Genomic DNA, 11582 nt, shown 5'->3' with positions numbered 1-11582 from the left:
CTTCACGTTCATTACTTTTTGGAATATAAGTTTGTTTGCTTAACCTTACTGTCTCGTGACCATGAGTACTGCTTAAAACGCCGAGCATTTACATATGTTGACAATTTATTGAATCTTTGTTTCACCAGTACCTGCTGATATTCTGAGGGCTAGCGGTGTTCTGCACACAATATAATAATGCCGAAAATCATTTTATGATACATTTCTTACTTACACTGTTTTTCATGTTCCGTGTCCTGTAGGCTACTCCCCTTGCTCACAACATTCAATATTTTGCATATTAATTTGGCACACATTTCGGAAAGGAGAGTTTCAGCTTATAATAAAAAGAAAACCTATGGTCACGTGTCAAAAAGTGCATCGAGTATGTCTAGTTTGCCGTATCCAAATTAGCTAAGACTTGTGGGGTGTGATGAAATGGAGAAATCCTCCGTCATTCTATGTTTTGCTACCATCCCTGCTAAACGTGGTAATTTTTGTGGAGTCGTAAACTAGAAAAGCCACGCACGGGCCTTTGTTCCGAGTACAATTATGGGTGAATTTATCAGCTGCATCCTGTGGTATCAAAGCGCCATAGATGGAGGAACCGACCAGGTTCCGTGAAGGTTAACAACCTCGTCTCGTGTATTTATTTCGCTTTAAAAAGGTCTTCTGTCACCTTTTATAGGTCTTATTGAATGTTCATTGAGCCTATCGGTTGAATGCCTCAAAATATCATGCCATTTAAGATGAGAGTACATCATTTATCATCGAGTAGGCAATTGTACCGGCGACCACGCTCACGTCTACGCAATATCTCTACAATGACCGACGCCTGGGATATGTTACAGTGTTTTTCTACAATTTTGGCTGGAAGGATTACGGTGAACCGTCGCTGACCGGCATACTGGACATCACCAAAGTGGTGGCGTTCGCCCTGACTCAGGGAAAAGTGGCCATTCACTGTCACGCAGGTATGTTCGCTCACGCAGGCGCCATGTCATATCGTCGCACGCCAGCCATCACCCGTCATCACTGGCCGATCATCACTGGTCATTACGCCATCTGCAGGCAACGGTAGTGCCCCAAACGTCTGCTCCGTGATGATTCCCAACTTTCCCAGCATCTTCTCAGGATTGGGTTTGTCTCCCTCAAGCCAGGACTGATTTGCAACGAATTGCACTAAACTGTTACTGCGACCAGCAAAGCATGCTCATCGCTGGAGTTTAAAGTTAAAATAAGGTAAAGTAATCTGCTTAGCTTGCCCTTGATCCCGTAACTAGTAAACCATGTTCATTGTTTGAAGTTTTAAGTTAGAATGAGCTTCAGACGGTCTGTTTAGCGTGCGCTCGGATCCAGCCGTCCCTGGCAGAGCGGGTTTGTTTCGCTTCAGACGCTGGCTGGGATAGCCGCGGCCAGTAGAAACCCGTCGTGTTGGTGTTCAGCTCCTGAACGACAAACAAAAGCTGTTAACTCATTATCTCTGAAATGCTGGTGACTATGCGCTCATTCTTAAGCTCTCCAAATTATGCGCTAACCCTATTCCCCCATGATCTGTCCGAATGAGTCAATATGAGGAGTAGGAATTTTCCCACGCCCTTCCCCTTTCCTCAGAAATTTAGGGGCGGCTGATCCGATTTTGATTGAACAAACATGATTCGATGGACATTAAAATGCGCAATATTTTAGACGCTTGGAAGTTCAGAAATGAGCTAGTTTGGAAGGAGGGTATAATGCTAAAATCTAGAGTATACTTTGAGGCCCCTGTACCCACATGCATTAACCGATTATCATGATAACACCGCCATTTAGGTTGAAATGCACGAGTCTTTTATATGTTCTGTACTTCAAACATAGGAAGAGATACAAAGACATGCGAAGTTTTATACCAAAAGTGGCTCAAAGATGAAAAATTAGCTGTTCTAGAATGCGATTGTGCTTCGTTGATTTTTGGCGATAACGACATGATGAATGACGATTATTAAATGCGCTACGTAAATGTCGTAAATACAATGTTGGTCGTCAAAATCGGCCGGCTTCGGTAACAAATTAAGTCCTGTGAATTTCGAATGGGAAGCAATTGGTAAAGCGCATTAACTCATAACCAGCTTCAGGTGTCGAAAGCGCACATTTTTAGTGCATCGACCGTCCCATATCAACACGCACATGCATTACACGTTGCCTTGTGCCATTGTTTGCCGTTGTTATTTTGAATTACATAATCGAGGCAGACAGAGGAGAGTTACCAAAAGATCCTCTGTGTTTTCCCTTTTCTTTTTAGCTGTCACCAGCTACACAAGATTTTATCCGCAGATCCCGCAGTAGCCTTGGTGATAGACACTTTACAATGGGTGACAAGATTGTAGCAGCAGATCCCGCGGCACTCTGGGTGGCAGACTAAACTAGACTAAACTAGACTAAACAATGGCGGTACTCTGGGTGGCAGACTAAACTAGACTAAACTAGACTAAACAACGGCTGACAAGATTGTAGCCGCAGATCCCGCAGTTGTTTTAGTACCGTCAACATCAACTACCTTTAGCATTTGATGACGTGGTCACTAAAATTCATGGAGTTTCATCTTAGGGCAGCCCTAGGCTTCTTTTAAAGGTTACGCTTCAGTTTGTAATTTGATTGATGATGGGCGGTTTGCCAACCATTTTTTATTTATGTGTCACATTCAAAGTTGTGGATCTTTTAAGTGTCCTTTTTAGCCGCACACAATGTACTTAACGCGAGGCTTTATGTCATATATACAAATCGGTGTGTTGCATGAAAGGTGTAATCTTTAACGCGCTTTAAATTCATGTGGCAATGCATGGTAAGCATCTGAGCCTCGTGTGTTCTTTAAGTTACTCATCTCCGAGGCTCTCTAAATGATATTTTAACATGACTGGTTATGATGCGTTGCCCGCTTCTGACGTCAGGGTAAATTCTGAACAATAGCAAATGCATCCAGTGCTTGTTCAGATCAGTGGGCAGCGCACTTCCGCTGAAAACTTAATAGCAACACAGAACGGTGGAACCAAAGTCTTGCATCTTTTATGGGCATGCATCTTCGACCGTGAGTATGCAACTATGTTAAGACACGAAGTCAGCAAAAAGCATATGCATGCCGGACCTGGGCGATAGCAACAAACCATGCACCATCAAGAACGCTCTCCTTGACAACTGCGGCTGCAGCGCTCCAAAACCCTGCATGGGGCGCAAAGTTCATACACTCTTAAAACGAAATTCCAACTCAGCCACGCATGCTTGGCCTTCGGTTGGCGAGACCAGTTGAGACAGGCATTCTGCCAGACAGGTCGGCTAAGCTGCATCGCGGTTTACCCCGACCCTCGCCCGTCCCTGGCGCCTTTCTGGCGCTGGCTGAAACTTCCCTTTGTCGGGTCCGGGCCGCTTTTCCGACTCGGGCGTCGATAAATCGAACGGCGGCGTCGGCGGCCGTCGGTGGCGCCAACCGTGCGCTACCGGCGGTCGCGCGACGCCAGAAGGTACCACCGACGGGACCAGCGGCACAGGGGCCCCGCGTCGGCGACCGGTGCCGCTGAGTGTGATACTTAACGGGACACGCTACATTCACGCGGTGCTGGTGACGTCATTGGTGTCATGATGCTGACGTCATTGGTTTATTATGATTGATGCGACGATGGCTTGTTCATCGACGCGTTACCAATGTCGCGGTCGCTTTTTAGTTCTGATGTTGATGTCGTGCGACGTCAGCGTCACCGTCACCCATCGTGCCTTCCCTTGAACATTCGGGAAAGCCGCATAAACAGCTAAGAGGCTCTGTCGGATCTCTTGCTACGAGCGCTTCCCTGCTTTGAAACGGATTCAGAACCTTCAGTATCAAATTAGGTATCGCACACCTCGATCCAAGGGAAGTCTTACAAAATCTACGGTGGGCCATTCTACCTGAATGATCAGCAATTTTAACCCCTGAGTTGCCGCCGAGTCACTCCGAAAGCGCTACCCGCAGGCCTCGGTCGCACGGGTGTCATCATCGCCTGCTACCTCGTCTACTCGCTCAGAGTGAAGGCCAACGACGCTATCCGCTACGTGCGCCTGAAGCGTCCGAACGCCGTGCAGACCCGCGGCCAGATCCTGGCTGTGCAGGAGTTCGAGCAGTTTATTCTTCCGCAGCTGGTCGTCTTCTCCAACAAGTGAGCGTCGGGCATTGCCGCAAGCTTACCCTTGGTTGGGAAAGGCTTCGAACTGTTCGAGTTCCGCTGTACGCGTGGATGGTGTGAAGATCTGCCAGCTCTAACGTCTGTCCCCACGTTCGCAACGTCCAGCGTCGGTATGCTTGAAACAAAACGAATTTTTGCAAATATGACCCCACCTTTGCAGCAGGCCCTGCATGCCTGCATACCTGGACTGCATACCTGAGCTTGGCGGATCGCTTGTCCCTCTTAGCCGTGTCTTATTCCGAGTGTTCGCAACACGACGTATGCCTGCAGGGAGCTGGTGAAGGAGAAGGACAAAAAGCATGCGCACAACGAGTTCACCCTGGCGCAGTGCCTCAGCAGACAGCGCCATGTGCTCCACGGATACGAGGCTCGGGTCTTGCGGCACATACCGAAGGTAAGGCCCCCCGCATGTGCCCACAGTTGGTGTGCGCGCTGTGTAAGCAGCTGGTGTGGCTCTGTGAACCTGTCCCATCGCACCTAGTGCTGTCCACAGCTCGTGTACGTGCTGTGTGAGCGGCTGGTGCGGCTCTGTTAGCCCGTTTCAGTGCGGCTCGTGCTATCCGCAGCTGGTGTTCGTGCTGCGTAAGCAGCTGGTGTGGCTCTGTGAACCTGTCTCATTGCACCTAGTGCTGTCCGCAGCTGGTGTTCGTGCTGTGTAAGCAGCTGGTGTGGCTCTGTGAACCCGTCTCATTGCACCTAGTGCTGTCCACAGCTGGTGTTCGCGCTGTGTAAGGAGCTGGTGTGGCTCTGTGAACCCGTCTCATTGCACCTAGCGCTGTCCACAGCTCCTGTACGTGCTGTGTGAGCGGCTGGTGCGACTGTGTGCACGCCTCAGTGCACCTGGTGCTGTCCACATCTGATGTGCGTGCTGTGTGAGCCGCTCGTGCGGCTCTGTGAGCCCGTCTCAGTGCGCCTGGTGCTGTCCACAGCTGGTGCACGTGCTGTATGAGCGGCTGGTGCGGCTCTATGAGCCCGCCTCAGTGCATGTGCTGCTGTCCACAGCTGGTGTACGTGCTGTGTGAGCGGCTGGTGCGGCTCTGTGAGCCCGTGTCACGGTCTCGCGGCACCTTCTTCGGCGCGGCCCCCGACTATCGCGTGGGCTCGCCCAGCTTCACGGCCTTCTTCATCGCGGCCCGACTGCAGGGCGAGACGACCAGCACCCTCAGCTACTCTCAGCTCAGCACCATGCCCGTCACCAGCCCCGTCGAGTCGCCAACACCGCACGGTGAGTCACAGCTCACCGTAAGTCGCAGCTTACATGTGAGCTCTTACACGCCACCTTTGTAACCGCCCTAGCCGGATTTGTGAACTGTAACATTAGCTTAGCTCTGCGTGCCTTACGCGTATCGCACGCAGCATCCCGCTGTCCCGTGCAGGCCAAAGTGGCATGCCAATGTACTGATACTGCACATCACTAGTCCGGATAGGTACGGAAGAACCGGCAGTGGTTTTGCACGGCGCACAGCACCATTTCCTCCGGTGATCCTGATCATGCACTTATCAGTCCGTAAAGAATTGTACACGACTTCAGCCTACGTGAGTAGCTGTCAGCATGTAGATGACGAATGTAACAGCAAAATACAACACGCTGGCGAGCATGATCTGCTTGCCAAAACAGCCGACAGTTGGTGCATTCATTCCATGAGCGTATTTCATTCAACCGAGCGTTCTCCCTGGCTGGAAGAATATGGTACTTAACAGAAGGAGTCACAGCGCGCTTCGACATGTTTCCCATTTTGTTTGTTTTGATACAAAAGGTGAGGTGGCAATCAGAACAGATCGCTTGAACTTATTTCGTGCTCCGAGCAAACGCGTTCGATTACACAAATTTACCTGTTTTGATTTAAAAAGGAGTATCTTGGGATGCACCGATGCCGTTGATTTATCGTCCGTGAGCTGGAAGCGATTCAAGTGCTTCTCCCTAAGCGGCATCCTGATATGGCCCTATGTTTACCAACAATAAGATGCACAATTCTCGTTACCGATTCTGCTTCAAAGAAACATCATACTTAAGTCGAACGTAAGCAATTATGTGTAGCAACAATGGCGTAAATATAATTACCGACTTGAGTGTCTGTTATAGTGTCAACATTATGACATCAACTGCCCCGCTTCCTTGGATTAATCGTAAAGCCGAGCATATTATTTGACTCCTGTCAGACAACAGCCGTTTTCATCAGCCCTTTTTGCTGGTTAATTTGTGGCACAACACAACATCCATCGAACAGTACGGTAATCGTCTGTTTCGAGAAATTAGGTACTAAAGCTGATCGAATCTCTCAATTTTGGTTGCCATTGGAACTTGGCTGGAACGTGTAACTATGGCGGCGAGACGTCACCTTTCCAATATGCGAACCAGTCAGTGAAAATGTACGCGTCTATGGGTCGTCGTTGTAGGTATAACGCCCGTGTCACGAGACATCTTCAGGCATTATGAGAGCACAGGTGGGATTCGGACGTGGCGAAAGCTCAGGCATTCTCAATGCATTTCATAGCCTTATAGATGTCGCTGAACCGCTGAGGGAGTGCAAACTATTTCCTCTTCGGATTCTCTAAACTGATCCCCAGTTTGTGTCTTGGAGTCTTTCAAGACGTGGAGCTGTGTGAGAAAGGTAACATTGTATCGCTTTTTTTGCGATTGTTCATACATATGTTTGAGCTCATGACAATTTCAATTCAAAATATGTTAAAAAACTTGTTGAGGGGGGGGGGGGTTCTGGGATGGGTTGCGCGCGCTGTGCACCTGCCACGCCGCCTCTGGATGTTTGTGCACCGCCGGCTACCGCTGTCACGTCTCCCCAAAAGAGCAAATTTATACTGAGGAGCCCATTAGTCAGCATACGAGTCAGATTATGTCAGCGCAAGACTCGGCACATTGTGACTCCGTTACACCCGACATCACACACACTCATGTCATCCACGGAGAGCTAGTATGAAGCGGGTGACGGCGGCATTGGCGGTATGGCGGTATGGTAGGTTCGGTCAGGCACCACGAATGGCTCTATCCCCGTACATGGCTGTGCGCCCTTAAGCACGGTACCCCACCTCCACCTTTTAGCTGGTGATTATGTTGAAACGGGACAAAAACCAAGCCAGATGCATCGATAATACGCCCAAATTGGCAGGGTCCCCACACAACCGGCGAATTCCGTTGGCAAAGGCCCGCTGGATACCAATCCTGGGAGCCCCCTCGGCCTTAGCTAATCCACGCAGACGTCATGAATTCGGCGCCCCACCACAATCACTCCAGGCATAGATATCCGCTGGCGCCACGCCACTCCGCTCATTCCTGGCTCGCACACGGATGCCCCCCCCCCCCCCCCCTGTTTTATCCCCGTTTATCCAGCGCCTTCACATCATAGTTGGGACGTCTGTGCGAGTCCTCGTTAAGTTAAGTTAAAGACATTCAACACACTTAAACACCCAGTAAAACCACGTGCATGCCCTATTTAAAACATATCAGCTTAATTTATCAGCTTGACACCGCCGACGCTACTGGACCAACACCAACAAGCTGGCCGGCACCCGTTCCCTCGCCTGACCTCTAGGGTGACGGCTTCCTATTTGGATAACGCTCCCCGCGTCTCGGACACGGGACACAACCAACGACAACGGTGGGCGGCCCACCAGTCCTTCGGCGGTGGGCGTGACCGAAGGTCACGCTATGCTGTCATAAGTGTCAGGCCAGCTTCACCGGTCTGAGCGGGCGATGGTATGTATGCTTGGCCACTGGGAATGTGCGTTGTATCTGACCACGCCCTTGTCGCAATACGTTTGTTTGTGCACCTTATGTTTCAGCTCCGATTGCATGAAATCAGTGTCCCCGAAAGTAGCCCACGTCCTGTTCAGACCTTTACCGCTCTTAGAAAAAAGTCTGGAGCGCTGACGCTGCTATACTCCGCGCCACATACTGCCTATCAAACACGATCTTTTTTTGTTCTGCCAGTCGTGGATATGAAGCCAAAATTGAAAATATGAAGCCACAATATGAATCCAGTGTGCAACAAAATTGCTCTCACCAGAGCGGTGGTTATGCTGTCAGAGCCAACTACAAAGAAGTGCCCAAGCCCTGCGTTATTGGGGTGGATGCCGTCGATTTAGCGTCAAGGCGAGCCTTGCTGACGTCCCTACATCAGCCCGCCGGCGACGCGCGCCGCCTCCCCCTTCTCTTCCGCTGCAGGACACGCGCCTGCGCGGCGTCTCAGTCCGTGACCTGGGCCGGCAGGAAACGGCGAGGAGGGGCCGCGCCTCGGCTCCGCCGTGGACGACAACAGCCTCGACTCCGTGCTCGACGACGGCATCCAGAACCAGAGTCTGGCGCAGAACGATGTGTACCACGAGATGATGTCACAGGTGGACCTGCGGAAGGCAGCCGAGCAGGAGCACGTGCAGGTAGGGACTGGTGGCTGAGCAGGAGCACGTGCAGAGTTGGGGGCTGGCAGTTGAGCAGGAGCAAGTGCAACTGGAGATTGATAGCTGAGCAGGACCTAGTGGAGGTGGGGGTTGGTGGTTGAGCAGGAGCACGTGTCGTTCGAGGTTGGCAGTGACTACTGAAACACTGTTGACTTGCTGATGCTGCATCAATGTGCAATTCCAACAGTTATCTGATGTGCAACTACCACAGAGCGGTACAGCCTGACTTCCGCCGTCCCCGCATTTAATTTTGTTCGTACGGCCTCTATATCACCTAGCGGGTGCCGGTGACGGCTATCTACGACGCTCTGCTCGTCGATCACCCGCTGCTGGGGAGCGAGTTCAGCAAGAAAATGCGCCACATCCGCTTCGAGCTCAACATACGTCAGTCCGCGTGGGAGAAGCTCAGCACAGAGACGGACCTGAAAATACTGACAGGTAAGCTTCTGATCGCTTCGAGCTCAACATACGTCAGTTCGCGTGGGAGAAGCTCAACACAGAGACGGACCTGAAAATACTGACAGGTAAGCTTTTGATCGCTTCGAGCTCAACATACGGCAGCCCGCGTGGGGGAAGCTCAACACAGAGACGGGCCTGAAGATACTGACAGGTAAGTTTCTGATCGCCAGGCACTTGAACAGGTCTGTTTTAAACTGATGAGATACACCGCAAAGGCCAGGTTGGTCTCTTAATATAAATAGGAACGTTTATATGTTAGCCAAACATGTTTGCATGACCGTCGCCGGTTTTTACGAATCTGCTTGTTGTTTTTTATGGACGGGTTTCTGTGATAAGGGCAACTTGTTCTGCTACGACTTTAATACACGCAAGGTTCCTGTCACGTCTTTGCTCCGCTTGTATCGTGGCTCAAATGGATAAACAACAGAACCTGCGTCGCTAAAACACTTACATTGCTTTGCATTTAAAACCAGAGCCACTTCTCGGAAGAAATGAAATAATTTGTCGTGCAAACTGGCAGCTGCGGTAGTAAAGATCCTACCGTTGGCAAGTAAGCCGTTGATGCTCTTTTCAGTTTAATATGTCACGCTGCCTAAACGGAATGAAAGCTTGCGATTTTGACTTGTCATATGTCTGTCCCAGGGCTGCTGTTTGCGTGGCTTGAACACCTGAGGGTGCCGATTCTCGACAAGGAGTACCTCACCTACATCGTGCTGGCACCGAACAAAATCGACTACTGCTTCACCAAACAAGATAAGGTAAAGTGGATCCGCTAGTGCTGCGTATACACTGCTTGCGGTCAGACGGGACCCGGATATTATTGTGTGATTGTAAGAACAAAGGTCTTCTTTATCAGTCTCACATAGATCACTATTTGGTACCCCTAGATCAGGACATATTGTTAGGAACTTGCTTAAATAGCTTTTGGTAGGGATGTTGAGGCATTCTTCTCAAAGGCTCAGAAACTCGGCTTGTAGGAGGAGGGGGGGGGGGGGGGGGGGAGGGGCCAAACGTGGGCCAGTGGTTGAGGTCTTGAGTTTCTGCTCAGCATTCTCGCAGGACTTAACATGACCACACTTGACATAACATGCCCACGTCGTTAATGACCCTAAAACTACATAATTGACCTTGTTCCCTTTTGCATCGCTCTCTCAGCTCTTGGTATTCTTCGATTGTCTACACTATTTCAAGTTAGTACAACTTATGCCGACACCTTTAAATCGCATATGATTTAAATCCACCTTGGCTCAACGAATATTGGAATCTTTGAAGTTGGTTCTAACTTTAATTGTAATAAAATAGTCTTTTGTTACATTTTGGACACCAAACTGAATGTGGCTGTCCCTATGAACGTACGCTCCAAGGTTACGCAGCAAAAACCCAGGCCTGGCCGCTCCCGTGACGTCACAGACGTGTTCCGTTGGCATCGGCTGTCTGTGATCCTGTAAGCAGCGCCGGCTGGCCCGCAGGACACGCGGTTCACCGTGGAGTACCTGGTGCGGTTCGTGTCGCGCCTGCAGCCACTCACAGCCGAGCAACAGAAGACCCTCCTTCTGCGTCTTGCCGCAGCCCTCACCCAGCAGGGCGTTCCCGTGCAGGGAATCCTGAAGCCTGCTGGTAAGCTGGCGTTCCGCAGGTGCCGCGTCTTCGGGCCGGCCGGCAGTGGCCGCGCAGCTTTGTAGCATGCTCGCTGCGCAGCGTGCTGCGGTTACCGATGCACTGGTAACTCGTGTCAGGCGAGAAGACACTAGACAGTGCAGCAGATGACTGTGTCTTTCCAGCAGTCACCAGGCGCTGATCCAAGACGTAAACGCACTCCCACGGTGACGACACCTCAGTCTCTGATCAGTGCCATCTATGTTCATCAGCTAACCTCGAACCGTCCACCTAGTGCAGATTCCTTTGTTATCCGGGTAACGCAGAACTACGCGATCGACACCAACACGCCGCCAAGCAGGCTTCGACTTTGCTGAGTTCCGCTGAGGCGCATGTCACACCCGTCCTTACCGCCGGCTCTGCGGCAGGTAAGGGCTACGCCAAGATGCGCGAGGGCACTCTGAGGAAGCTGACCGAGTTCATGGAGACGCTGCTGGAGCTGGTGAGCCTGGACGTGGCCCGACCCGACACCTACCTGCACCGCTCGCTGGACGCCACGCCCGGCTCGGCGCACGGCAAGGTCTCCGAGCTGGCGCGCGCCACGCTCAAGCACTCGCGCTCGGAGGAGGCGGCTGGCCGGATGCGGCCGCTGCACACGCCGCACAGCTCCGCCGATAACTCGCCGTCGCCCACCGGTGCGTCGGAGGAGGCCAGGCTCGAGCCGCCGCCGGCCTGAGGGCGCGAACCTGCTGGGGCCGTCGCTGCTGCCGCGGCGGAGGCGAGCGAGCTCCGGAGCAAGCGGCGAATGTAGCGCCGGGGCGGCAGACGGGTCAGCTGGTGCGGTGAGGACCGAGGATGGCGGCCATGCGGCACCGCAGCTGGCCGAACGGGGAAGTGGGGCACACTGGGCAGCTGGGCAGAGCCGAGCTGGGCAGCACGGGTGGC

General features: G+C 51.7%; 1 protein-coding gene across 1 annotated transcript; it reads left to right on the top strand.

The window, feature by feature from the left end:
- Positions 1–531: 531 nt before the first annotated feature.
- LOC119092390 (protein tyrosine phosphatase domain-containing protein 1) lies at positions 532–11566 on the top strand. Its single transcript, XM_037215353.1, has 10 exons — positions 532–535; positions 831–953; positions 3959–4142; positions 4440–4563; positions 5172–5394; positions 8395–8561; positions 8861–9020; positions 9684–9799; positions 10511–10658; positions 11066–11566. The coding sequence occupies exons 1-10, from the start codon at positions 532–534 to the stop codon at positions 11371–11373; spliced, it is 1557 nt and encodes a 518-aa protein (XP_037071248.1). The 3' UTR covers positions 11374–11566.
- Positions 11567–11582: the final 16 nt, after the last annotated feature.

Source organism: Pollicipes pollicipes, unplaced genomic scaffold, assembly GCF_011947565.3.
Source record: "Pollicipes pollicipes isolate AB1234 unplaced genomic scaffold, Ppol_2.1 Scaffold_3447;HRSCAF=4054_pilon_pilon_pilon, whole genome shotgun sequence".
NCBI classification, from domain to species: domain Eukaryota; kingdom Metazoa; phylum Arthropoda; class Thecostraca; order Pollicipedomorpha; family Pollicipedidae; genus Pollicipes; species Pollicipes pollicipes.
The sequence above is the reverse complement of the archived record's forward strand: the minus strand, read 5'-3'. Positions and strand labels throughout refer to the sequence as shown.

Bases quoted from the DNA above. Each gene is read 5' to 3' on its own strand.
- LOC119092390 (XM_037215353.1), top strand. The intron at 4,143-4,439 runs GTGAGCGTCGGG...GTATGCCTGCAG, and splicing joins CTGGTCGTCTTCTCCAACAA to GGAGCTGGTGAAGGAGAAGG. The intron at 4,564-5,171 runs GTAAGGCCCCCC...TGCTGTCCACAG, and splicing joins TCTTGCGGCACATACCGAAG to CTGGTGTACGTGCTGTGTGA.